At 49.5% G+C, this 27,599-nt stretch overlaps 1 protein-coding gene and 1 non-coding gene across 7 annotated transcripts in view; one reads left to right on the top strand and one right to left on the bottom strand.

Moving 5' to 3' along the window:
* DGLUCY (D-glutamate cyclase) overlaps window positions 1-27,599 on the bottom strand; it is a 62,411-nt gene that overhangs the window by 19,045 nt on the left and 15,767 nt on the right. For 4 of the 6 annotated variants that reach the window (XM_090271299.1, XM_090271301.1, XM_090271302.1 and 1 more), the window contains exons 2-9: window positions 22,771-22,903; window positions 19,465-19,627; window positions 17,683-17,881; window positions 15,216-15,366; window positions 14,009-14,131; window positions 11,541-11,744; window positions 6,732-6,992; window positions 2,785-2,884 (exon numbers count right to left, since the gene is read on the bottom strand). In XM_090271299.1, the coding sequence (XP_090127425.1) occupies window positions 2,785-2,884; window positions 6,732-6,992; window positions 11,541-11,744; window positions 14,009-14,131; window positions 15,216-15,366; window positions 17,683-17,881; window positions 19,465-19,627; window positions 22,771-22,873 (1,304 nt within the window). In that variant the 5' untranslated portion in view covers window positions 22,874-22,903. The remainder of the gene's footprint in view (window positions 1-2,784; window positions 2,885-6,731; window positions 6,993-11,540; window positions 11,745-14,008; window positions 14,132-15,215; window positions 15,367-17,682; window positions 17,882-19,464; window positions 19,628-22,770; window positions 22,904-27,599) is intronic. The other 2 variants (XM_090271303.1, XM_090271304.1) reach the window with 1 other exon arrangement.
* Window positions 25,874-26,001, top strand: LOC150017166 (small nucleolar RNA SNORA19). The gene has a single exon (XR_016510313.1). It is a non-coding gene; the product is annotated as a small nucleolar RNA SNORA19 (small nucleolar RNA).

Raw genomic sequence — 27,599 nt, 5'->3', positions numbered from 1 at the left:
CACAGTCAGTGTTCCTGGTTGTGGTTGCTCTTATTCACACCTACTCTGTGCTCAGAAAGTGTTCCTGGTTGTGGTTGCTATTATTGTTAGAAGGAGCATTGTTGTGATAATCTAATTTAAGAACTTGAAAACTGCATTTTTCTATCTCTCTAAATCCCTCCCCCGCTCCACAATGAAGTTCTTCAAAATCTTAACTCTGCTGTGGAAAACAGTGTGATGGTTACTCAAAAAATGTTAAGTAGAATTACCATATGATCCATCAATTCCACTTCCGGTATACACCCAAAAGAATTGAAAGCTGGGTGTCAAAGAGACATTTATACGGCCATACAGCTAGCAGCAGTATGCACAATAGACAAGAGGCGGAAGCAACCCAAGTGTCCATCAGCAGGCGAACAAATAAGCAAATGTGGTACAGACATGCAAGGGAATATTATTCAGTCTTTAAAAAGACAGGAATTCTGATAGGTTATGACATGGATGAATCCCCAAGCCAGTTTGCTAAGTGAAATAAGCCAGTCACAACATGACAAATACTATATGATTCCACTTATAAGAGGGCCTTAGAATAGTCAAATTTATGGGTATAAAGTGGGACGGTGGTTACCAGGGGCTAGGGATTGGGAAGAATAATGTGTAATGGGTGCAGAGTTTCATGTTGGGGAAATGAAGTCCCGGAGGTAGATGGTAGTGATGTTGTACAACATTGTGTGTGCACTTAATGACACAGAGCTGGAAACTTAAAATGGCAAAAATGGCGATTTTTAAAAATCCTCACCAAGGACATGTTTATTGATTCTAGAGAGAGAGGAAGAGAGAGAGAGAGAGAAAGAGACATTGATGTGAGAAAGAAACATTGATTGGTTGCCTCCCATTTGCAGTCCAACTGGGAATCAAACCCGCAGCCTAGGTATGTGCCCTGAGCAGCGGAGAGCCTGCAACATTTTGGTGCACAGGACGATGCTCCAGCCAACTGAGCCCCCCAGCCAGGGTGCGAAAATGGTAAAGTTTATGTTATGTACATTTCACCATAATTAAAAAAAAACTTAACTCTGAATGCTTTCTCTGAACATGGTTTTTTAAAAAAACAAAACAAAACAAAACAAAATCTTCCAGCTGGTTTGTGTCCTTGGTCGGGCTAGAATGTGGTGGTGCCACATCTGCATGGATGAGCAGGCCGCTGAGCAGCGGATGGAGTGTCATTTTGAGGCGCCGTGCCCAGTGTGGGAAAGGCAGCCACGGAGAAGCAGAAGGAGCGGGAGGAAGGAGCGGAGCCGCATTTCCTCCCGATCTGCAGCAGAGGCGGTGGAAGACGCACGAGACGAACACACCCTCTGCTCTGGAAGGAGAACACTGCTTCTGAACCTTCCCCCAGGAGAACTCAGTGACATGCCTTGGGATGGTGGATTGATTTTTTTTTAAAGCCAGCAGGGTTCAGTTAGCTACCGCGGGAAGTAATTCACTCCTGCGAAGTCTGCTCCCTGGGCAAAGTCAATGCCTCTTCTCCAGAGAGAGCAGAATTCTCTCGCGCTGCGGTCAGACCTGGCTCACCTCCCTCCACTCCACAGACAGAGCAACACCTGTTACCTGGCGTCAGGGTCCTGCCCAAGAGGGTTTCCTCGAGCTTTTCCCTTAGCGGCCAGAGCTTGTGTTTTTGCCAACCATCCAGGAAAAATAAACATTTCTAACAGGTACCACACACATTCTTGCAGCCTTAAGTAGCATATTGGACCTGCAATCGAACTTTTCCTCGGTGACTCAGGGCCCTCCCTGTGAACACCTGCTTTTGCTGTGAGCTGCAACATAGCTGTACCCTCCAGGCCTATAAAAGCAGGCTTTTACAATTCTGAGTAGACACTCATTAGTAGGCTGTAAGATAGATTTATTAGGTCTGGTCAGCATTTTCTGAAAGGCAGGTAAAAACAGAGTAGGACAGAGTAGAATAGAATAGGTCAGAGTACATTGCATGTAGCAAGAGCAAATACTGTTTTTTTTTTGTTTGTTTTATTTTTGAAACTTCTGTTTCAGTTATGTGTGTGTGTGGTTTGCAATGCAAAATGTACTACTGTGGATTGTTGTAAAAAAGTGTGCAAAACACGGTACTAAAAGTTATGAGATCTGAAATACATTCTACATACAAAAAAGAAGTGTTTTTCAAAATGTTTCATCACAACACATAATAAAAAATACATACGTGTGCACACACACACAAAGTGTTGCAGGCGAGTGCTTGCTGTTACTATGCAGGATATAGGATCATATTTCTATTTCATTTGACAAAGGTGCTGGCTGCCCCCCACTGAAATGAACTCACTGCTTCCCAATGGATCATGACCCAGTTTGAGAAACGGCTCATTTTTGTTTTCTTGAATTTTCTTCTCCCTCTATCAAGAAGACATGCTGTCTCTCAGGAACCCACTACTTCCAGAGGCCCTCTGTGACACCCCCGATACACCTTGAACCCCCAGGCCTTGTTGGTTAGTCTGGCCCCTTGGAACTCGTGGGCTCATGGGTTTGTTCTCTCTGGAGGGGAGCCCTGACTGGCATGGCTCAGTGGGTTGGGTGTTGCCTCACAAAGTGAAAGGTCACCGGTTTGATTCCTGATTGGGGCACAGGCCTGGGTTGTGGGTTCAGTCCCCCATCGGGGTACGTATGAGAGGCAACCAACCAATGCTTCTCTCTCACATTGATGTTTCCCTCCTTCTCTCTCTCCCTCCTTTCCCCTCTCTCTAAAAATAAATAAACAGAATCTTTAAAAAATATATTGGGATGGGACCCACATACCTAGGAGACCTGGGGTCCCCATCATTGCAGAGAAATGCCTGGGCAGCTCCTGCTGATCCGCCTGGGTAAGTTAATATTGGGATCTGTGTCTTCAGAACACCTTGAAAAGGAAGGCAAAGAGTAGTGTGAATTTTGGGAATTCCTGTTGGCTTTTCAAAAGCTGCTCTGGAAATGATCATTTCCGTTATTGAATAGCATTTGCCTGTAGAACACTTCGTTAGGTAAGCCAAGAGTGCAACCCAGAGGATACTTACATCTATTCACTGTTAGTCCTGAGTAAACCCTGGGGTTGGTGGAGGGGGAGGTGAAATTGGGCTGGTGTCCCCAACATCGTGGGCTAGCAAGTGTGCTCCATGTGGATGCCACAATACCGTGTGAGCACAGGCCTGTTTGAGCCACTGTCATCATGATGCTGGGGACACATTTAGGTGGCCACAGTGGCAGTGAGCCAGACCTTTGCTAAGCACGTGACATGCACGCTCTTGTTACTTTTCTCAACAATTCTGTGAGATAAGAACCATTATGATCTCCATTTTACAGAAAAGGGAACCTGAGGCTGATATGCTAAATCATTGGGCAAAGCCTAGTATGTAGGTCAGTGTCACAACACAGTTCCCACACAAACAGCTGGCCTAACAGAGCAGGGAGCATAACCTGTCCCCTGGTGGGCTCACATGGTGGGCAAGGTCAAGGCAAAATGAGACCTTGCACCTGAGCTACAAATAACTAATTTATAAATATGGCCAACTTATACCCAAGGAAAGGAAGAAATGACTCAGGCTTCCGTTAAAAGAACTGAATCCTTATTAAAAGGTCAAATCACTTCTATTTTCTTCATCCACACAATGAAAGTTCTATAAAATCCAACATAGCAAATCGCACCACTAAGCCATCCTGTGGACGAACCCAAGTCTGAGTTCAAGTTCATCTTGGGGCCCTGAGTGGGGTGACAAGGTGAGGAGAGCAGAGTGACTCCTGGGAAAGCAGGCAGTTAAAATATCCCCCAAACCAGATCTCAGATGGGAATGATTGCCGGTTTGTTGGCGGCGGTTGGCACAGTTGGCCGTCCCTTCTCCTTGATGACAACACAGTCCCTTGGTTTTCCTCTTTGCTCAGCACTGCTCCTTCTTTGTCTCCCTGTGCACGCCCCTCCTTCCCTCTCAACATGGAGCACCCCAGGGGCCTTTTCTCTGTCTCCACTTATTCCCTCAGTCATCTCATCCAGTGTCTTGATTCTTAAAGCCATCAATATGCCAACCACCTTCCAATGTATCTTTCCAGCCCAGCCTGCTCTCCTGAACTTGACTCGTAGATCTGACTGCCCCCTCGACTTCTCCACTTGTGTGTCTAGTAGGCGTCTCATGCTTTGTCATCCAGGCTCCAGCCTGCACTCTTTCTAAAGTGGGAATTGTGGTAAAATACATATCATGTAAAGTTTACCATCGTACCCATTTGTAAGGGCACAGTTCTCCGGCACTAAGCACATTCATGCTGTTGTTCGGCTGTCACCACCATCCGTCCCTAGAACTTTCACATCTTCCCAAACTGACACTCTGTCCCCATGAGCTGCTAACCCCCACTCCCCTCCCCACAGTCCCCAACAAACTCCATTCTACTTTTTGTCTCTACGATTTTAATTACTCATGTAGGTAGAATCATACAATGTTTGTCCTTCTGTGTCTGGCTTATTTTACTTAGCATGACATCCTCAAGGTTCATCATGTTGTAGCATGCAACAGGATTTCCTTCCTTTTAAAGACCGAAGAATGTTCCATGGCATGGATATCCCATGTTTCGTCCATCCTCTCGTTCACTCACAGACACTGGGTTGCTTGCACACTTTGCCTACTGTGGACAATGCTGCTATGAATATGGGTGTGCAAATATCTGTTTGAGTTCCTGTTTTCACATTTTGGGGGGATATACCCAGAAGTGAAATTGCTGAATCATATAGATGTTTTTCTATTTTTAATTTTTTGAGGAACCACCATACGATTTTCCCCAGTGGCTGCATCATTCCCACAGACAGTGCTCAATCTGTCGCAACAGCTCTGTCCCCTCAGTCACCCCACCAGAACCCTTAGAGCAGCCCTGATTCTTCTCTCTCACACTGCATTCAATCCGTCTGGGAATCACGACTCCACCTTTACAACATAGAGTGTTCTAGCTACTTCTCACAATGGCCAACTGTGCCATTCATCTGTCTGGGCTCCCCTGGAATCAGAGTCTGAGACAAAGACATGGGAGCAGGTGGTTTATCTGGGAGATGACCCCAGGGGGCAGGTGGGAGGAAACAGGAAAGGCCGGGAAGGAGGGCGTGTGCCTTTTCCAGGTCATGGCTCTAGATAATGAGGTCTCAGTTCCATCGGGACCTGCGTGTCTCTGGAAGCTGGGAGGCAGAGCACTAGCTCCTGTCCCCTACCGGTTGAGCCCACCCCCTAAAGACATTAGCCCCCAAATTTCCAGGCCAAGGGGTTTTCACAGCTTTGGAGAAATGCTGTAGGTCACTGGCCGTGATGGGCTGGTTAGGTCCGTGTGACTTGGGATTTCTGTGCTAGCTATAGCTGAAGTCACAAAGGGGCCAAAGGGACAGGCCACAGGGCACCACTCACTCTAAGCCACCCTTGTCTCCCGCCTGCATCAGCTTGGCCAGTCTCCTGTTTCCACCTTTGTCCCTGCAGCCACCTGGCTGATCCTTTAACACCTAAGCCAGAACATGGCCCTTCACTGCCCAGTGGCCTCAAGGGCTCCCCATCCCACCCAGAATAAAAGGCCAGGTGCTCACAGTTAACAGTGAGGCCCTTCCTGGTCTGGCCCTTGTGACCCCTGTCCCCCTCCCCAGCTTCTCCTCTCTTTGTCCTCTCCAGGGCAGTCAGCTGGCCATTGCCCTCCCTTCAGTTCCACCTTGTGGCCCCTGTCCTGGCCATGGTCACTGCCTGGGATATCCTTCCTCTACCAGCCCAGCCTCAGTCCTTCCTCAACTTCAAATCTCAGCTCCAATGGCACCTTCTCCATGAAGCCTTGTCTGACCACCTTGTTTAAAATAGCAGCTCACCACCCGGACTATACATGTATACTTCACTTTTTTCCTATATTGTTTATCATCTGTCACACTCCATTAGAACAGACGCCCCATGAGGGTGGGATTGTTAACAGTTTTGTTCAGTGATGGATCTCAGGAGTCAAAAATAGTGCTTGGTACATAGTAGGTGCTCAACCTACATTTGTTGCGTGATATGGATTCTGTCCATTCAGACACAAGCTTTTTGACACTTTCAACCTAACTGTGCTTCAGGGTATGACTTCCTGGGGTTGGAGCCCTTTTTAGAGGCTAAAAGGAAACACTACTTCCTGAAGACTGCATTTTGAGGGCCTCAGAGAGACAGTCAGTGGGAAGCAGGTGAGGTTCACCAGGCTCCCAGCTTCTGCCTGAACAGCACCTGCTGAACGGAGGACAGGTAAGGCGCCTGAGACCCATCTCGGCGTCGTAGCCTCATATCACCATCACTCGCAGCTCTAATGCCCACCTGGGTGTGCTTGGGGGACCTGGGCACTGTGGGGCATCCCTTCCCGTCTGGGCCAGATGGGACGCTGCTGTCTGGGCCTCTCGACCACTCTATTTTCGACTATCCCCCCAGCATGCGAGGGATCCACAGATGCCCTGGGTTGCCGAAGGTCCTCTGCAGGCCGCACCCACCTCTTCTAGGGAGGGCGTCAGGTATCTGGGCTCTGAGGCCCGGTGGACCGAGGGTCCAAATCCCAGGTCACCATTCCAACCGCAGTAGATCACTAGACCTCTCAGTCTTCCTCTATAAAATGGGGATAATGTTGCTTATTCTGAAGAGCTGTTCTGCACTTTAAGGACTTAAAACACCCCCTGCCAAGTGCACAGCAGAATTCCACAGACGCTGGTTCCCTCCACCGTCCGCCCCCACCTCATTGCTCACCTTGCTCAACAGCCTCTTCGACAAGCTTCTCGAACAAACTCAAGGCTCTCTGGTCAATGACCATGGAGACGCCCTTCCCCAAGGCCTGCAGGAAGGCGGCCAGAGCAAGGGCTCCTGGTGGGCCGTCTGTCTCTTCCGGAGGCTCGTGTTTGAAATGCGTGGGGAACCCGGTGGTGATGAGCACCGAGTGGGCATGGGACAGTGACAGAGAGGCCCTTAGCAGCTCATCTTTGCAGAGCAGGTGCCCGATCCCCCGGTTGCCTAAAATTACACATAAAATAAAATCACAAAGTCACATCAAACAGTAGGTTGGCTTTTTGTTTGTTTCAGAGGTGGGTTTGAGGGATGTGCCAGAGATTGCTCATCGTTCACCAGAATGTATTCTCTTCTCCTGCCCCCAGAGCTGGGTAAGTGGTGAGCAGCCTCTCTTGCCCTAGACAGGTTCTCTCTAGGTAACAATGGTAGAGTGGTTGAAAGGGAATAAGAGTAGGGATGACGGGCGCCACCTCCTGGCCACATATCTCCCACGCACTCCTCCAAGCTCTTCCCTTCCTGGGGGCTGGGGTGTTAACAACTAGCGCCCCCTGAGGGTCTCGTGATGTGATGGCAGAGCCGCTAGGTCCCTGAGTGACTGGGTGGCACAGATCCCTTTTCCTGCTGAAGTAGAACAGTCACCCTGGAAGTCCCACCCTGGACTGTTGTGTGAGAGGCATATATTTTTATTTTATTCGAGCAGAGCATCTTGGGGTTTATTATAGCAATCCCAAATACAAGGAACATGGAAGGAGGAAGGGACACAGTACTGTCTTAGTTGGGGATCCCCCAAAAGAAGAACCTAAGACAAGGGCTTGGGTACAGAGGCTTCAGTGGAAAGTGAGCCCAGGAAACAAGTCAGAAGGGAGAGAAGCCACTGAGGGATGCGTGAGTGAGCAGTTGAACACAGAAGGCACCTGGGGCTCAGTCCTGCTTGAGGTCCTGTGAGAAATGGCGTGGAGCACACCTGAGGATTGTCCTTCCAAAAACAGGAGGCGAGGCATTTATGCGCTGGCTCCTGTGTCCTACTGGGTGAAGGCTGACCATCGGGACATTAACTCCTTGCCACTCCTGGGCTGCGCCTGCTCTGGTGGAGGAGCAGAGAGACCCCAGCCTGAGCTGGGAGCTGTTGTCCTGGGAACCACCCATGGCAGCTGGCGTCTGGGCAGGGCCCCAGCAACATCTGCCATAGTTGTCCCCAGTGGCTGCCAAGTTGGTCCCAGCCGGGCAGCGCAGCCTTCCGACTCTCGTCACCTACCATTGTGCCTTTGTTTAGTCTCAGGTCACCTCAGAGCATATCTGTGCCATGTGAAGGCAGGATGTGACTCAACACTTCCATCCCAGCAGTGGCTAAAGTGAGAGGTGGGCCTGAGGGACGTGAGAGGATGTCAGCTTGCACATGAGGTACCCGGAGACTATAAAGGAGCACAGGGCTTGGATTCCTGTTGTGGAGGAAGAGTTCCCAATTTAGAATCTGGAAACTTACATTCAAGTCCAAGTGTTGGCACATCATGGCCTTGTCCTTGATTGCTCTGAACCCCAGTTTTCCCATGTGGAGCATGCAGTGGTCCAGGTGGAGGAAGGCTGTGGGAAATGGCTCCGCACGCACGGCCAGTGGGAGTGGAAACTAGAACCCTTGTCTGGAGGGTGATTTGGAGCTTGGATTTGTACATTGGAGCCAGCAACCACTCTAGGAACATATCCTAGTAGAGTGATCATGGGTATGTGACAGACACAGTCATAAGGATGTTCACTGCGGCATTGTTTAGTAGGATACTAATAAAATTGGTGGAACATTTGTAAAATGGAATTCCATGCAAACAAAAGATTGATGTAGACTAATAATGTGAGAAAATGTTCACACAGTGTATTAAAAAGGTTTTAAAAATTAAGTTCTAAAATAGTATCAGAGCATGATTTATATATATATATATATATTGCAGGGATGGACAAAAGTAGGTTTACAGTTGTGAGTATGCAAAACAGAGTTCATGAAGCTATTGTAATAATCAGATCCCGCACATCTTCTTCCATAGAAACAACCGTGAACCCACTTTTGCCCACCCTGTGTATTGTTTTTGTTTGTTTCAGTCTTACAGTTTCAAGGCCGAAGAAAAAAACTTGAAGGGCAAACACAGCACTGTGACATTAACTCTGGTTAATTGGGATGGGATTCTGGTCATTTTTAATGTCTCTTTACTTTCATATATTTATACATGAATATATGCGTCTGGGGTGGGGGAGCTGTCCCACATTTACTGTGTGTGAATTGCTGTTGATAAAATGGGAGAAAAATAACATTTTGAAAGAAAACGACTGGACTGTAACCTATTTCACAGGATGTGAGCACCAAAAAGAGAAAGGAAGAAAGAGAGAACTCTGTCACCTTTAAAGTGGTCTGTACATTCATGATGACTTTATTATTAGTGCAAACATCATTATTATAAATCTTACATTCCTTCATAGTCCCCAGGCACCTCAAATGCAAGCCAACGTCCTCTCAGAAATGACTGAGTGGCTCTATTATTATGTCCACTGAGTAATGCTCAGCCCATTGCCATTAATCTTATATCTGCTATTTAATATGGTGGGACTCCAGAGCATCTGTTGTTCTGGAGAATTAAAAATGTCCCTTAATAGATGATATTGGCACGTCCAGCCAGTCATAAATCTGCCTTCCCCTGCACAAGCACAAAAGGCGGGTGCTATGGACGGACCCCCAGGTCAGTTTTATTAAGCTGTGGGTGCTCTGCACCTGCAGTAAATTTACTTCACAGTTGCTGTTCCTTATCTGAGCCAATGGCAGAGTCAATAATTCATCTTCCACGATCCTTGGGCTGAGTGGGAGAGATGTCAGTGTGGGTAAGAATGTCTGTGAGAAAGTATCACAGAAATTTAAAAAACAATGTCCACCAAGGAGATCAGCCATGTAGGAGACTCTAGGTATGCACGGCTGTGAGTGTCACCTCTGCAACAGACGCATGTCCCACTCTTACTGTGTCTGCATGTTAAGGAAGCCATATTCCCTGCACAATGATTTAATGACTGAATGAGCAAATGGAAGACCCGGCAAACAAGCAAATACGCAAAAAGCTATGCCCTGAGGTTTCACAGGAACTTTTGTTACTGTAGACCCCTCTGTAATTGGGGGGCGACCTTTGCTCCGAGGTCCAGGGAAAGGTCAGACATTTTCCAGGCTGGTCTGCACTGCCGGATTCTGGGGTGCAGTGTTAGCCAACACAAAAGGGCACCCAGTCTGTCTGTTCAATGGCCCCGTTCAGGCGCTGTTCTCCACCCCAATGTCACTGTGATCCTCTCTGTCTGGGTCTCAGGAGTCTGGCCGGAAGGGTCGACCTCCCCAGGTTGGTCTCACTCCCCTGCTCCCCACAGGGCTCCCCTACCATCGATCCAGGTATCTGCTTGGGAAACAGGTGTCAGGTGGGCAAGCAGGGAGGCCACGTGTGCCTCCTTCAGACAGTCCAAGTGCAAAGAACATCACAGCCCATGAGAAGGGGCAGGAGAGGGAAGTGGGTGTGAGTCAGGAGAGTATAGAGCACGCTTAACTGCCGGGGAGAGACCATGGCATACCATTCAGATTCAGATTCCAATTTATCTAACAGTTACTGATCATGACCCTGGAGTCAGGGGGCATGGGGTCAAGTCCTGCCCAACCATCTACTCCCTTCTACTGGGTATGTGCATTTGGGCAGGTCTCTTCACCTTATACACCTCAGTTTCTTCATCTGTTAAAGGAGGTTAATAACAGCTGCCTCATAGGGTTATTGCGAGTATTTAATAAGATGAAACATGTAAATGCTTTTAGCACACGCCTGGCCCAGAGTGAAACTCAGTAGATAATAGCTATTACTCCTATCACCTATCAGAACCCTGAGAGGGCAGTATAACTGCTATTTCTCCTGTTAGAGTGATGAGGAAACAGGCGGAGAGTGGCTGTGGAGTCTACACCTTCCTTCTCTGTGAGCCTTTATCAGAAAAAATATAACAAAAAAACCCCAAACCACCCATACAAAACAGCGCCCTCTGCTGGCCACCTGGGATTTGGAATTCGGCTTTTTTCAACCAAGATGCGGCAGGAAGGTGAAAGCCCCTCACCAGGCTTTCAGCAAACGTCCTCCTTGTTGGAACCAGCAGACCCTTCATGGGTCCCACTAGCCCGTTCCTATCTAGAAAGCCAGAGGCTTACCAGCCACAGAAGGGCTGTTTATTCTGAGATGCAGTTGCAATGTACGTGTTGGCTGCAAACTGTTTTGAGGCCAACCGCAGGGGCCTGACCCTCCAGGATTCCCCAAAGAGTGGCAATCCAGCCTCTGCCCACCCCTGCTGCCTGGTACAAATACTCTGCTTTCTGCCAAAGCCCAGGGAAAGGGCATAAAAGGGGAGGATTAGGGCCATTGTGGAATACATGTTTCAATGGAGGCTCCTGACTACCTAGGAACCAGGCTCCCTTTTTTCTTATCTTGCCAACCCCAATTTCCCCTGGCAATGTGCCCGGCTAATAAGCTCACCTCCAAAACTCCCTCACATTTTTAGGGTTGAACATTTTGGGAAAATAAAGAAGAAAACAGAAATCACCCATAATTCCACTACCCAGAGATCATCAGTATTTGGTGCATTTACTTCTACCCTTTTTGGGATTCCTATATAGTATAAACATTTTAAAAACTCAGATGCAATTTTATGCTGCCTTTTTCACAGAACATCATGTCAGTGATGACTTTCTCAAGGCCATGTGGGTGTAAATATTTTGCTTCTTACCTGGGTCGATGGCAATTATAGTCTCTAATTCTCTGATCTTCTGAACGGCAGAAGCTGATGCGATGCTGTAGTGCAAAGGATCTTGGGAAATGTGATGGACCTCTGGAATTTTCTCCGGGGTGAGACATCTGGCTGGATCCTCCATATCCTTCAGGTCAGTCATAACTGTGCATCCCGGTGCGCTGGTGAAAGCCAGCGGCGTCTCTAAAACACACAACAGGCAGGACTGAGCCCACCCTACTCCACCAAACACAGTCTGTTCTGGTCTGGCCCACTGTCGATGGGCAAGACAGCGCCAGGCACCACGCTCGCTGCCCACCGCACCCCGCACACCGCTGGTCGGCACCATATACTGGCTTGTGGCTGAACCAACTTCCACTGAAACAGGTGCCTCCAATTTTTATGAAAGTGAAGGTGAGATGAGTGTGGGAAAAGGAGTGAGGCGGAGCCACAGCGACAGCTGGGTCCCTAGGAGGTGCCGTCAATTGAATCCCGTGGCTGTCAGAAAGTACTCACTGAACTCTCACTGTGCGACCAGCGTCTCACTTCCCTTTGCAGCGAGTGTTAGATTTGCTGACAAAGAGCTGTCTCAGCATGCAGCTTCTGTTTTTCTCACAGCACTTAGATTTTGCCTTGGTTTTTGCTAATTTTGTTCTTTACAAAAAACTCTCCCCTACTAGATGACGGGCTATGTGGAGCACTCTGGCAGAGTTATTAAAAACACGACTTCAGCATGGCAAGCACACCTGAGTTTGAGCTGTAACTTTATCCTCTCTAAGCCTGCAACCTCAGCTGTAAAAGAATGATAAAGCCTCCTGTGCTGTTCAGAGCTGAATTGGAAAATGCATATGAAAGTGTTTAACGAAGGCCCCGGTCCAGCGCAAGCCTGCGGTAAGGGATGGTTTGCTTCTTGAACCGGGCACTGTATCTTGCTCAGTCTGAGCCCTTGTGCCTGGCCCAGTAGGTGCTTCGTTCTTACTATATTTACCTTCATCTTCTGCCTTCTTCAGCGTCTTATTTCCCTGAGTACTCTAACCCCACTCAGCTGTGTGCTCCCCGAGATGAGGGACCCTGGCCTATTCCCCGAGGGATCCCACACAGTGCCTTACCCATAAAAGGCGCTCAGGAAATGTAGATGCAAATTGAGTAAATAACATCTTGGATTTTGCAGAAAACAGTAAAATGCCTCAGATCCAACAGAAAGCCAAAGTCAGCCAGCACTTCAGAAGGAAAGCCTACTGATGGATGCATAAATCATTCTCCCTTAACTTTTAGACGTGAAGTTTAAGGAGCAGAACTAGAGATTTTGATGAATGCAATTGCTGTTTTTCTGTGTTTGGGACAGCACCTGAAACTGGTCCCTCGAAAGCCAGGTAGACATCAGAGCCGTTAGCTCAGAGTGTGACAGAGGCCTCTGCCCCCTCAGCTGGGAGGGGCAGCAAGTCATCTGTTGCTAAGAGAAGTTTAAATACTCAAGCTTGAGCGTGAGTTTTGTACATTAAAAGGATTCAAGGTTGCCCCTGACCAATAATGTGCTTTGCTCTCATTATGATCAAATATGAGATCACAGACGAAAGGGCTGGATTGTGCTGCAGGGGTGTCCCCAAAGCTGTGACACGACGGGGGTGAGGCCACCATGCTGGATGGCACTTACCACGTGAGTGTAGGTGGGTGCACATGTGAGCACACACATGCTTGGATGTGACCACAAGCTCCCTGAGAACTGCATCTTGCCTCAGGCAGCATTTTATTCCTAAGATCTGGGCCCATGCCTGGCACATAGTAGGTGCCCAATTCATTTATGTTAAATAAACAGAATCCCACAGGTCTTGGGGATTCATGCCTCACTAGCGTGTTAGAGATGTATTTTCCTATCATGAGGCCATTCTGATAGCTAAGCCTCCATGAATGCTTTCAAATAAATAGAAGGTAACACTCAATTCTATGATTGCAGTCATCCAGTGCCTATGACAAGGGGCGGCAATAGTTACTTTTTTATGTTTCTTTCACAACCCCCCTCCTTACTGCGGGCAGTGAGGGCCCTCGTGTGTCCCTTCATTGTGACATCACCCCAGGCCTCTGAGAAGCTATAGTGATGGTGCTGCTTGCAGACACCCTGTGGAATGGTTTGTTTATTTGTGTGGCTTGTTTCCACCTTTGCTTTTAAGGCCACATCAACCTCCAAAGCGTCTCAAAGGTCAGTGTAGATATTGGCCGTTAGAATGGGCTATGAGCCTTCTGCAGAGAGAAATACATTTAATCAAGACGGATGAGACCCAAAAGATAAGTGGCTCTGGAAGGACCCATCCCTGGGGTGGGAAAAAAAAGAAGCAGCCAGGGATTTATTTGCTATTGGCTGTAGGTCTACATTATATGACTATTCCTCAAATCGATGCACCATAAGCCTAGCCTTTCCAGAACCGTGGACCCAGCAGGCCCCACCTCAGCCCCCAGGAGCCCGGACGTACTGCAGCCACTGAGAGCTTCGAGACTGGTCAGGTGAGAAGGCCAGAACACTGGGACGTCCCCTGGCTGAAACTCCTCGGGGTCCCCGTAGTCAGGTTTGGAAAGGTCTTTGATTCCCAGCAGTTCTGCAGACAGAAGAAGACAATGAATTCCACTGGCTCCCACACTGGCAGCTGCCATCTAAGCTGAACATGTTGAGACGTTTACGGTTCATTCTCCAGGAGGAACTCTCGTCCCAGGGTTGCAGCAAATGGTACTGAGAAGGATTGTGGGGAGGAAAGGAATCAGGGCCTAACAACTCAGGATGCTGGCTGACTTCTGGCCCATCTGGAGTGTGGGGGCCTCTCAAAGCCCTGGCGGGGCTGCTGCAGGAGTCTTGGATACATTCAGCCCAGCACCTTTACTGCACAAATTGCTAACAAAGCCATTGTTTTTGAGTTTATCCTGGTACAGAATGAGTCACCTAATGCAAACCTAAACTCTGCCACTGGACCTCCAACAGCGTCCCTGCCCCGGGCCAGCCACAGAATGTTTGTTCACGAGGACAGCAAAGATGGGTGTTACGAGAAAAAAAATCGGCAGATACTTCGCTTTGGGTGGTTCTGAGGTCACTGTGTTGAGAGGAAGGTGGCAAGTGCTGACTGCATTGTCACAGAATGCCACGCTTTTTCTGACTTTGTCTGCTCCCCGGCTCAGCAAGTTCAATGACACCAAACACCACCTCGCACCCAAGGCCCAATCCCAACCTCCCGCCAGGCCCTCGGAGAGGCTCCAGGCGGCCCGGACAGCGTCCACGCGTGGACCTGCTCCCTCGCTTTCCGATTCCCTTTTCTCACTCCCACACCGAGTTCAGATGCTGGGAACCAGTGGATTTCAGCTCAAGTCAGCATTTGGAACAAAGCTGCGCTCTACTCCAATATGCTGCTGAACAAGAGCCTAGATTAGAGGCTGCTCTGAGCTCAGATCTCAAGACAAATCGCTCCTCTGCCACGCTCGCTCCACCCCAGGTTCGCCTGACGTTCACAGGAGCTATCCGCTATTCTGCCAAGAGCAGCAACCTCGAAACCTGAGGGCACCTGTGAAGGCAGCGCAGTTAATACAGCTACGGGAGCATGAGCAAAGGGAGCGCAGGAGCACAGCAAGTTCCCGTATGCTCGGACCGCGGTCGGGGAGCAGCTGTCAGAGTCGTGAACAAGCGTGGACACTAACCCGGGTCGCCGATGTGAATGGGTCGTCCTTGCTCACCCCCCATGGAGCAACTGGCTTGCACCAGCCTTTCCAGCTTGTCCTTGGGGATGGGCTTCATCGTGACCACCAGAGGGCAGCAAAAGCCAGCAACGGCGATGCAAGGCACTGTTGTCTGCCAAGAAGTTAAAAAAAAGTTAAAAAAAAAACAGAATTAGCACAGATCAGAGCCCTGAGTACCCAGAGTTCAAGGCAGTGAATGAAGTAGGTAGGCGGTCCCAGTAGCTCTTATAAAAATATAGCTTCTACTCTCATGAGACACACAGAGGAGGAAGTTTGCTGGTAATTATTGGCCTGAAACATAGAATCTTAACTTCATGTGTGCCGTGGCCCCCTTTGGTAGTCTGGTGCAGCTACGGAGCCCTGTCCGAGTGATGTTTTTAGCCACATAAAAGGACATGCATGGGATTATAAAGGAAGCCAATTATACTGCAAATGCAGTTATCAAATTATGAAAACATGTGATGCAGCAATATGTAGGTTTCTTCATGAACAAATTAAGGAACAAGACGACCATCATGATCTTGAAGTTGTGATCAACAGACAGGATATTTCTGAGGAATCTGGAAGACCTGTAAAGTGGCATGAAAATAACCTGTGGTTCCTTTGGGCGGCCACAATGTCACGGAGTCGGCTGATACGACTGCGGTTGTTGACTGCATTCATAATTGAAGGAAATGCTCAATAGCAGCTTGCGGCTATGAAATAATAATGTGATTTTTCTTTCCACCCAAGTTCATGGACCTTCTGCATTTTCTCCGTGGACTTCAAGTGGCCAGTGGCCCACAGGTAAAACCTCTGGGGGAGCTGGGGCGGAGGAACCCAAGGGGGCAGGGGGCACTGGGGCTCCTCAGCCTCCTGAGCCAGAGGTCTGTGCCCAGCCCCCACTGCGCCCCGCCTCACTCTCTGGTCTCAGTAGGGGTTGCCCAGAATGACTTGTCTGACTTTCTGCAGGGGAACTTAGGAAAGGTTTCAGACCTGGCCAGGACGATGCACTACTGGGACGGTCTTGGTGGCCGCCTGAAAAGCTTGCTGTCAGCACAGCCAGATGAAACCTTGGTGCACCTGCCATTTCGGTGTCAGAACAACAGCACTTGGGGAAGGGCATGTGCCAGGGACACTCTCGGGAGGCGGGTGGCAATCCCCAAGGCTGAGGCGCCTCCTTCATCCCTTCCAGGCGCCACCTGACTCCCAGATGGCTGCCCGGCCATTACTCCCAGGAGCCCATCGGCAGAGGTGTCAGCATTAAACTGAAAGTTATTTGGTAACCACCGGGGGCAGCGAGGTGTCGTAGCAAAACCGTGGCTCTTCTGAACATGTAGGATGGGCCATGATGAGCACCTCTGGGCAAAGCATCTGCTAATTAATGGTCACGCCTCCACTACTGACATTTCATAGATGGGAGCCAGGAGCCCTGGGTTCCAGCCTGGCTTGGGGACTTGGGAAAGTCCCCTTTTCTCTCATCTAAAATGAAAGGCTGCACGTGGTGGGCCATGAGGCCCCCCAGCTCTTACCTGCCGCAAAGAGGGTGTGCTCCAAGGACAGAACCTGTCCTGGGCCCCACCAGCAGTTGGGGCTCTGCCCCCACCTCTCCCTACCTTCAAGAAAACCACAGAGGCACTCATTTCACACATGAAAAGCAGGTCATGCCATGGGCAGCCTTGCTTTCTTTCCATCAGAGAGGCTGCTCGGGCTTCTCTGGCAGGAGCCCAGACCTGCAAGCTTCCAAGTCCTGGAGCCCAAGATGAAATCTCAGCCTGAGTCCTCCATAAAGAAACCTGCAGCCAGTGATCAAGGGAACATCTCAACCTCACACAAGTGGCCCGGAAGGGGCCAGTGAGTGGACTGAGGGAGTCTGGTTCTTTCCCCTTGACAAGCAATGGCTGGAATAAGACTTCAGGGGCACTGCAGGGAGACATGTCCCAGGAGAGGTGACCACCCTGAGCTGTGACCACCAGTGGCCACTTCTGGCCAAGAACACGACCCAGCTTTCCTGACAAAGACGTAACCCAGCAGCTCATGGCCTGGCTGAGGCTCTGCCACAAATCCCTGGGCATGGACCCTGCTAGGCACATCCTCACAGATGCCAGGAAGTTCAAGCCAGGGAGGATTTTCAAAACTCTCACTGAGATACCCTAAGTTAAAGGAGCTACCTGAAGTCCTAACAGGCTGGTTGCACAGCTGCATTGATCCATCTAGAAGAGCTTGATTTACTCTCTCAAGGCCACCTGGGGTGCTCACAGCAGTCCCAGAAGTAGCTGCTGGGCCCAGTTTCCAGATGAGGAAGCAAGCTCAGAGAGGCTCGCTGCTAGAACAGTGGCTGAGCTGGGCAGAGCTTGGGTGTCCAGCCTCCAGAGCCAATGTCCTCCCCACCGCAGGAAAACACAGGATGACTCACATTCCCCTCTGCCCTTGTTGACAGTGTCCCTACCTTGTATGCAGCCACGTGGCCATGGCCTGCTGGGTCTCTTCTGGGGAGCCCCGCTTTCTCCAAGGCCCCTTCCAGGGAGAAGCTGCAGCCCAGGAAGAAGGTCACCATGTCCTTGAGCTGCTCCAAGTGCCCCTCCAGCGAGGTCAAGCTGCCCGTGCAGCCACCAAACTCATACTTAAGGAACTGGGGACAGTCCACCCTGGGGACACAAGGGAAAGTTCACAGACCCCAAGACTCAGTATGGCCCTTGACCATGTGTTTTTGAAAAAGGACCAGGGAGAGAGAAGGGATGCCCAGGACGGAAACGTCAGGCCCTGGCACTGAGGTAGGACACGTAGCTTTGAGCAGGGGGCCTTGCTGCCATCCTTTGAATCTTGCTGGATTGGAAACTATTAAATTAGTGTGTATATTGCATAGCCCTGCCCCCATCCTATTATATTTCCTGTAACCTCAACCTGAGACCAACCAAACCAACAAGAAAAAACAATGGTGTCTTCCCTGCCATCGAGGCAGGGCCCACAGATAGAGGGGACAGAGGCCACTCGGTGCTGGCAGAGGTGAGGCCTCTCTCCTTCCCTACAGAAGCTCTTCTGCGGGGTTGAAAGACTTTGGTTACAAGCCTGTCGTGTGTTCACCCCAAAGCCATTTTGCTGAGCGCTCCCCCGTGCCAGGTGCAGACAGGTTAACGGGGCGCAGTGGTGGCGAAGGCACAGCCCTTAAGGAGCTCGGAGTCAGGTGAGAGTCCACTGCAATCAGATACTCGCCAGGCAGAGCCGTGAATGTTCACAGGCTGCGTGGAGGACGGGCACGGGGGAAGGGAGAGGTATGTTCTTTCCCGCAAAGGGGGAGGTGCTGGAGCTGGGTCCTGAGGATGGAGAGGAGTTCACCAGCTGGAGGAGGAGGAAAACGCGTCAGAGGCAGGGGGACCTGCGCAGGCATCTGCTCCAGGGGTCCCCGAGCTGGCCGCGTGGGAGGCGCTCAGGGGAAAAAGGCAAATGAGCTGGCTCAGCCCAGGTGGGGTCTCTGAAGAACCCTCCCACTTCTGGAGTCCTCAGAATGGTAACAACGGGATGTTCCTGGGAGTGTTCTCTCTGGGGAGACGGCTGGGAGGATGGAGTGTCAGGGTGGCGGCGACCCTGACCTGGGGCCGCGTCCCTACAGGCCTTGATAGGAGGCTAAACTGTAAGCTGCAAAAGAGCATGCAAGAGAGTCACGTGACCAGACGGGGCGTTAGGAAAGTCGCTCCAGTGGGACAGCAGAAGATGGGTGGCCTGGGAGGAGGAGGTGGAAGTGGGGCGAGGAGACCCATCCCGGCGCCCGAGGAGGTGATGAGTGAGAAGGCGTGCGCCTGAGCTGGGGCGCGGGCGAGGCACCGGCTCCCGGGCGCGCCCAGGCAGAAGCGGACTCGGTCGGGCCATTTACGTTCTATGTTCAAGTCTCGGGGAACACGCACCACATTAACCGTGCATGTGTGTGTATCTTCTTCCTCATCCTGTGCAGACGGGTGCCTGGCTTTGGTGATGACATGGATGGATGGTAACTCAGTGCTGGACTTCTTTGGGGATCCCAAAACTTTTACCTGGGGCAGGGGCAGGGGCGGGGGAAAATGATAGGAGTGGGGACATGGGCGAGGAGTGCGCAGCTCCTTCCTGGGCAACAGTGAGGCTCTGTGCCAGGCATTGTGGGGCCCCGAGGCTGGACAGAGGACCCTCGCAACAGAGACACCTGGCTGTAGCACCTGGCCACTGCCAAGCTGTAACCCCGGTAACCCACAACTTTTACCTGGCGTCTGGGACAGCGCCCAGGGCGGGCAATGCCCCCTGGCCTGGCTCGCTTCGGCCCAGCACGGGCAGAGGGCCACTGTTGGTCTGGCAGAACTTTGCGAAGTCCGGGGCGAGGGAGCTGTGCAGGAGCACCACGCTGGCGGGCCGCGGCCCCGGGGCTGCTGCGAGGAAGACACAGGCGGTCAGTGCTTCCTGGTGAGCCTTCTTACTCTTTCATTCACACAGAAAAACGCACGTCTGCGTACAGCTCGATGAATTTTCAGAAGATGAACATGCCCACGTAACCAGCATTCAGGTCAAGAAACAAAACCTCACTCCGCTTTCACTACCCGCACCCCTCCCACCCCACACCCCGCACCTGCAAGGGCAGTCGCTACCCTGACTTCTAACCTCACAGATTACTGCTGCCTGATTTTCATATAATGGAATCATACCGCGTGAGTCTTTTGAGTTTAGTTGTTTTCATTCAACGATTATGTTTGGGAAAACCATCCATACTCTTCTGTTTAACAGTAGTTGATTCATTGCTGTGTGGTATGGTCATGACCACAGGGCACTGACTCCCCAAGTATTGCAGGTGGGCACTTGAAGGGCTTCCAGTGTGGCGTTAGTAACGGTGCTGCCATGAACACTTTAGTACGTGCATTTGGGGGTACACATTCGTTTGGCATACACCTGGGGTTGTAGGGTACAGACATGTTCAGCTTTGATACAGACTGCTAAGCAGTTTCCAGTGTGGTTGTACCAATTTACATGTCCACGGACCGATGGCTTGTGAGTTTGCTGTGCCATGACCCCTCCCGTACTCCGTGTTGCTGACCTTTTTCATTCCAGCCTTCCAGCGGGTGTGTGGAGGCATTGTATTGAGGTTTTATTTTATTTTATTTATTTACATATATTTTTAAAGATTTTATTTATTCATTTTTAGAGAGAGACAAAGGGAGAGAGCAAGAGAGAGAGAGAAACATCAATGTGTGGTTGCCTCTCATGCGCCCCCATCGGGGGACCCGGCCTGCAATCCAGGCATGTGCCCTGACTGGGAATTGAACCAGTGACCCCTTGGTTCGAAGGCCAGCATTCAGTCCACTGAGCCACACCACCAGGGCCACATTGAGGTTTTAATGTGCACCACCCAGATGACTAACATGAGTGAGTGCTTTTCCTTATGTTTCATTGGCCATCTGGGTATCTTTTTTGGGAAAGGGACTGTCACGTATTGTCTGGGAAGATTCTTGACTGAGCAGGCTCACAGAATCCTTGACTCTCCCTCCAAAGAGACAGTCTTAGTGGAGCTACAGAGGAAGACCCCCACTTATGTGCCATGTCCCTGTTAGTGGCAACCAGCCCTCCTCTAGAATGAGAGGTCTGAATCTCGATTCTGCCTCTGACCAGCAGATAACATGGCAGCCACCTACTGACCTCAGTGAGAAGTCTGCGAGCTCACTCCTGTGTATAGATTACCTCACACGGAGGAGTCCAGAAAGCAGGGGTCAGAGCTGCATTCCCTCAGTGGAATCTTGTATAGACATTTAAAGTTATGGTACAGAAGAAATAGTTAATGATATGAAGAGATGTTTGGGCTGCATCATTAAGGAACAATACTAGGGAACAAAACAATAGGTTCAGCATATTCCCCTTTATATAAAATCGATGAAAGAAAGAACTAAAAGAAGTACATACACAAATTAGTCATAGTTATTTCCGGGTGACAAGACTGTGGATGATTTTAATGTTCTTTGGGCTTTTCTCAATATTCTAAAATGTATGCAATAAATAGGAATTATTCAATAACTGGAGGAAAAAAAACAAATTTAAGTTATTTTTTTTAAAGGGTATTTCCTTTTAAAAGACCATTCCAAAGAAAAACATAATTATGCTCTTTTGGAGAAATAACCTTGAGCATAATTCTTCTGAATGCCAGATTTCCTCCACCAACATGTGGACATTTCTCTTCTGCAATAATACTGTTAGCTAATATTGTGTGTTCTGTATGTGCCAAGCTCTCTGTGCTAAATGATGTATCTATGTAATCCTCTGTGTTTTACATATGAGGGCAACAGGGCTCAGAGAGATGACGTGACTTTCCCAGGGTTACACAGCTGGTATGTGGCACAGCCAGGATGCAAACCTGAGACAGGTGGCCGGTGAGTCCCTCTCATGTCACCACTGGGCTATGGGCATGGGACCTTGCTAGGAGGGGTCCACCACCACCTCTGGCGCCTTCCTCCCCGGGGATGGTGAAGTGCAGCAGATGTCACCGTCTTGCAGGGCACAGCCTCGGACTGGCCCCTGCTCTAACCGCCTGGAATCTGGGATCTCAAATCCACAGCGGCTGTCGATGCTACAGACAGATTCCCAAAATGAGGACAAACGGGACACCGGCAGCTGCTAAAAGCCCAAGGAAGCTGACTGCATGTCACAAGCAAGCCCAGCTGCCTCCCAAAATAACCTGGAGTGAGGTGGGAGGGCATTCAGCCAGCCCAGAGGCCTTGCATTTCCCAGCCAGCCCCTTTCTTACTGCCAAAGCCCATTGGGAGAGCAAACTGGATTTTTAATACCATAAATCAGGGAGACACTGGGGGCACAAAGTCTCCTTGTTTCCTTTTTCATTAAACAGACTTCAGAGTCACTGCATTTTGGTTTTGTTCATCTCCACTTCTGGTCATAGAAAGTCCCTGAGTTGTCCCCATTAATAACAGGACATGAAATAGAGGGCTGCATGGTGTCTTTTTGGAAGGGGTGGTGGACCCACGAGGAAAAGATTCTTTATGGTCTGATGTGACACATACATTCCCCAGGTTGGGAAATTTTGCTGGGACTCGGGTCAAAGACAACTTTGATATGTTTTCTCTTGCAGGATCTTTCAGAACCTTGAGTGTCACTCCTAGGAGACAGTAGGGAGATGGGTGCCACCCAGAGATCAGACCAGTGCAGGGGGCCTTGGTCCAAACCAAAACCAGATTAAAATGCTACATAATCAGGGGGCACTTTTCCGGGAGAGAAAACTCTCCCATCATCGGTGGCCGGGGGTGGTTCTCCCCGTGGAGCTGTGACAACCACACAGGGCTACGTGGTGTGAGGCCCAGCTGTGTGAACAGGTTTTCTCACCGAGTCTGGCCCAGGTGTCGGTCCCTTCCAGGAAGCTAAGTGGGACCGGAGCTAATTGCGTCTGCTCTCACTTTCTGTCTCCCATGCAGACGCTGGACATCTCAGGGATTCCTGTGCCCTACACAGCTGCTATTTCCAAAATGTCACAACCCAGGGAATTTTCTCCCTTTCTTTTTAAACATCAAGCACCACTCACCCCCAGCCACACTGGACATGTTTCTGATGTTTGTGTTCTTTTGTAGAATCAAACTCCTTATGACCGAGATGGGGCAGGACTTCAGGTGGAGCGAGCAGGACATCGTGCCGTCCCTGAGCGGGCCGCAGAGAGTCTGGATGAGGGGACGAAGGGAAACAAATGAGAAAGCACAGCTCTCCTGAAGGGACAGGTTCCCCATTAGATACCGCATTGCGTCCAGTCCTGAGCTGTTCCCGGCCCCACCCGAAAAGGGTGTTGGGTGGAGCAAGGTCTCCCTCCTCCACCCCCTTCATGTCCCAGTCTCTAATGAGAAATTCCTAACACTGCAGAACCTTTGCTTATGCCCTTCCCCTGGCGTGGAGTGTCCGCCCTGCCTCTCGGAAGACCTCTGCATTCCTCAGAACTGGTTCAGAATCTGCCACCTCTATGAAGAAGCCCACAGGTGTGCACTGGCTTAGGTTGGGGCTCCTGGGCCCTCAGAGCATTCTTGGAGCCTGAACTGCAGTTGATCTGATGTTCTACTTGACTCTGAACCCTCTTTCTCTCTCCCTGGGAGACCCCAAGTGCCTAGGCCTCTTCTGCAGGCCTCAGAGTGCAAAGTACACAACAGAAATACTTACGCCCAAATGAACAAATGAATGAGCACCATGTGAAATTGCAAAGGAAATAATAGGCCGAGCTTCCAGTCTACATGTGACTTCTGTCCTTTAGACTTAGGTCTCAGAAGGTAGAGGTTTTGTTTTCTTCTTTATACCCTCTCATTGCCAGATTTTTGGTGAATGAGTAAATACAGGGGTGGATAAAAGTAGGTTTACAGTTGTGAGTACACAAAAGAGAATTTATTCTTGTTATTTATTAATTATCATCTTACTTATTTGTATTATGACTGTAAAGCTACATTTGCTCACCCCTGCACTGTAGATTTTTTAAATATAGAGATGGTCTCAAAGCTCTAGGAAATTACATTTAGAAGGAAATTCTATATGTTGGCTTCTTGTATTCTAGAAAGAGAGGTTTCAATGCATTGGCAAAACCTAGGTCACATTGTGTTGACCTCCAAGGCACAGCCAGTGTCTTCTTCATCGCAATAAGCCCTGTGCCTAGCACAGTGGCTGGCACAAAAGTGGGAGTTCAGTGAGTGTTTGTTGAATGACTGGCTGACCGTAGAATGAATGAAAGCACACAGTTCCACAGCAGGGCCCACAGGGAGGCTCTGGGCCAGCCCGATTTTCCACCCCTCTTTCTGTCTAAAAGAGAAGAACCCAATGGGATTCTAAACCACCGATGTATGTGTTCAACTCTAATGTCAGAGATAGAAAACAAGGTAAATCCCATGGTCATTTGAATGAAGGGTTTGAGATTGCATAAAGTCTCTGACAAACAAAACTTTAACAATATTGCCCGGAAAGTGTACAGATGTATTTAGCATGGACAGGGAATGCTTTCTAGCTGCAGGAACACTGTGCTATGGGGACGTGGAGGAGAGAACAGTTGGTCCCGCCTGGCTGGGCCGGAGGTGCAGGGAGGGTCAGGTGAGGTTGAGTTCCATACACCAGTGCAAGATGCTGAGGCTTAAAGCAGCTGCTTTGGCAGGTCAAGCCTGCGCTTGCCCGCTGGGCTAACAGCACTCCTGGGCCTGGCAGACTTGGCTTCCTGGCCAAACAGCCAAAGCACTGGCTGAGGTCCCGGATGTCTGTGGCTCCCCACTGCGGAGAGCTTAACACCTCAGCCAGGCACTGAGCAAAGGTCAAAGACAGAACCATTCCATAACCATGTGGGGACAGCGGCCAGTTGTCCTCGCTTCGTATCTGGAGGAAAGAATGATGTTTACTCCAGACCCAATGTAATGAGAGACCCCACAGGTACCCATTAGCCGTCACCTGACCCCACCCCGCATTATTACGCAATGAGGGCAGTTTTTCAGATAAGCTGTAGCCAGAAGGCCGAACTCTGAGGATGATTGCCCTTCCTTCCCTTTGTTTTATTGACTTTTTGTTTTGATATAAATTCAGGTGGATCTAGGTCATTTCTGCAATACTGTTGCTTTCCTGGTCTGGAGATAAAGGAGTGTAGCTGCAAATCCTGCCCTGTGACATGCAGGCTGGGAGTGTGCCAGGCACACGAACATCACCCACATGCATGCTGGGAGGGAAGGAGGGCCAAGTACCCCTTACTCACAGAGTCATCCCCCTGAAGGCAGAGGTCAAACAGAGCATGAAGTACGTGCTCTTTGGCTCCTGCCAGGGAAGTGCCCTCAATATACCAACCAGAGAATGCCCAGTCCTATACTGAATGATAGCAACCCCACCACATGTGGGTACCACTGTGTGCCAGGCCCTTCACCCTCATGGGTTTACAACCATTGATTCCTCACCACCCACCCACCCGCCCCCACACAAAAGGCCTTGTTAATCCCTTTATAGACAAAGAAGCTGGGACTCAGGGAGGTCAAAGAAGTTACTGAAAGTCCCATAACTAGTATGTGGTAGAGTCCAAATCTAAAAGCAAGTCTGAATTCATGCCTGTTTGATCAATATCTACCTCTCTACATTTATCTGTCCATCCGTGCATCTATCCATCCATGCATCCATCTATCCGTCCATCCACCCTGTGGTGTTAATAGGAATGATATCCTCAGTGGAAATAGTGGAGACCATTTCCCTGTTCCCCACGAGATGATTCTCAGGTCAGAATCTCTTGCGTCCATGTTTCTTTGTGGACTAAACCCTAAACTTCTAGGCTTTCCACCTGGGTCTCGTGAACTTGCTGTTGAGTGGCCCAGGTCTCATTGCCCAGAGAGGTCTTACTTTAGAAGTGAAATAAGATGGCGGGGATGAGGTGGGGGTGAGGGGTATCTCATCAGTGAGTCTTGGTTGGACTTCAAGAAGCCATCTTTCTGCTGTGAGTTCTTTCTTTTCTCTTTAAAGAATAACAAACTATCAAACCCACAAATATCATTCCCTAGCAGCAAATATACCAGACAGGGTGGGACCACAAAAATCAGTTCCTTAGCAGGCTCTGACACATCCCAAACCCCAGTGCTAAAATATCTCCTCTATGCCTGTCACAGATGAGTGAAATTCCACCATTAGAAAGTCATTCCGTGCACATTTCATTGACCTGCTTTCTCGTATGTGTGAGCAGTGTTATTTCTTATGTGCTATACAAATAGTTGAAGGTTAATTAGCAGTATAACTCGGTAGTAATGCTGCCAGTCTCCTTCCAACAAGTAAAAAAAAAAAAAAAGAAATTCATTCCTCTGTTTTATCCCAGCAATCCAATTCAAGTCGATCCTGGAAGAATGTTTCTTCCAGATGTGCTTAAACAGTAGGCCGAAGGATGTAAGCCACGGCAGCACTGTTTGTAATAGAAACCATTTGGAACAACCTAGCAGAGCTTAATCAAATAATGGTTAAATAGAGTAGCTAAACTATGTACATCCATACCATACAATGATACTATGTAACTGTATTAAAAAGGAGGCAATTCTCTGTACACCTCATATGAAACAATATCCCAAAGATGTAAAATAAACAAGGCAAGAATTCTATGTTGGGGAACACCCTACGATCCACTCAGATCCACAGAGACCATTTCTGAAAGGATGGAGATGAACTTGGTAGCAGTGGTGCCTGAGAGGAGGAAACGGAGTGGACGAGGGCCTGAGCAGGAGCCCACTGTATGGGAATGGCGCCCTCTGGAGTTGTGCCGTGGGGTGACCCTGGTGGAAGAGGGGCTTTTTGTTATCTAGCTCTACGACAACTTTGAATAGTGCAACATGCAAGTATTACCTAGTTTTAAAAATGGAATTGAACAAAAATATATATAAGGAAGGTACAATCAGGTCCAGTTTAACAAAATAAAACATGATAAAATGGCATTTTCCATAGTTCTGAGGATTTGGGTTGTTCACAGGCTGTTTTTTTTTTTTTTTTTTTTTTTTTTTTTTTACCTCATTCATTCAGGAAATATTTATTTAGTTCCAACCACGTGGGGTCCACGGAGTACACAAAGATGAGGAAAATAGAACTAGTCCCCAAGTATAAAAGGCATGTGCACCCAGGGGTGTGAACACCACAGTGACAATAATAACAGCTGTGGTGTATTCAGTGCCTATTGGGTGTCCTCGATATAAATGGTGGCTTAGTACTCACACTTCTACCACCAGAAACGGAAGCTGAGCGGGCGAGCTCAAACAGCACACACTGGGCTGGGTGGCTAGGGGTTCAGACCTGGACTCAACTCAGCAGCCCAGCGGACCCAGAGCCCTGAAGGGCCTCTGGCTATTCCTGTTGTCTGCCGAACACACCCCCAGCCCATGAACCCTGGGTGACCGGAGGCGGCAAGGTGGACCCGGTTTCCAGCATGTGAAAGCTTGTACTCCAGGGGCGTAGGGTGCCCAGGACAAACAACAAAACAAACAAAAGATGGTCAGGGGAAACTGAAAGGGTACTCAAGGGTGTCACAGGCTCATTGTTATGAAAATGCTAGCCGGGTCATACACAAAAGCCTCAGACACAAAAGCCTCTGCGAAATAGTGGTTTGGCAGCCCACAGGCAAACCGTAGCTTCTTTTGCTATTTCAGAACCCAAGAACTAGTGTCGCTTGGAGCTGTACTCTAAAAGTATGACTCACCCTCTCTTCTAATCCACCTGCGTCTTCTCACAGACTGACACTCCTCAGGACCACATCCCAGGCCCCCAGGCTTCCCTCCTGTCCCCAGCGGCCACACACAGTTATCCGCTTCCTCTCCGTTTCCTACACACAGATTCTCTGCCTGGGCCCAACTCATCTGCTCACTGGCCTCCACGCAGGGGCAATCCCCACCT

This window comes from Furipterus horrens, unplaced genomic scaffold, assembly GCF_987537825.1.
Source record: "Furipterus horrens unplaced genomic scaffold, mFurHor1.1.pri manual_scaffold_3, whole genome shotgun sequence".
Lineage (NCBI taxonomy): Eukaryota > Metazoa > Chordata > Mammalia > Chiroptera > Furipteridae > Furipterus > Furipterus horrens.
Note: the sequence above shows the minus strand (reverse complement) of the source record. Positions and strands in the feature narration are given on the sequence as shown.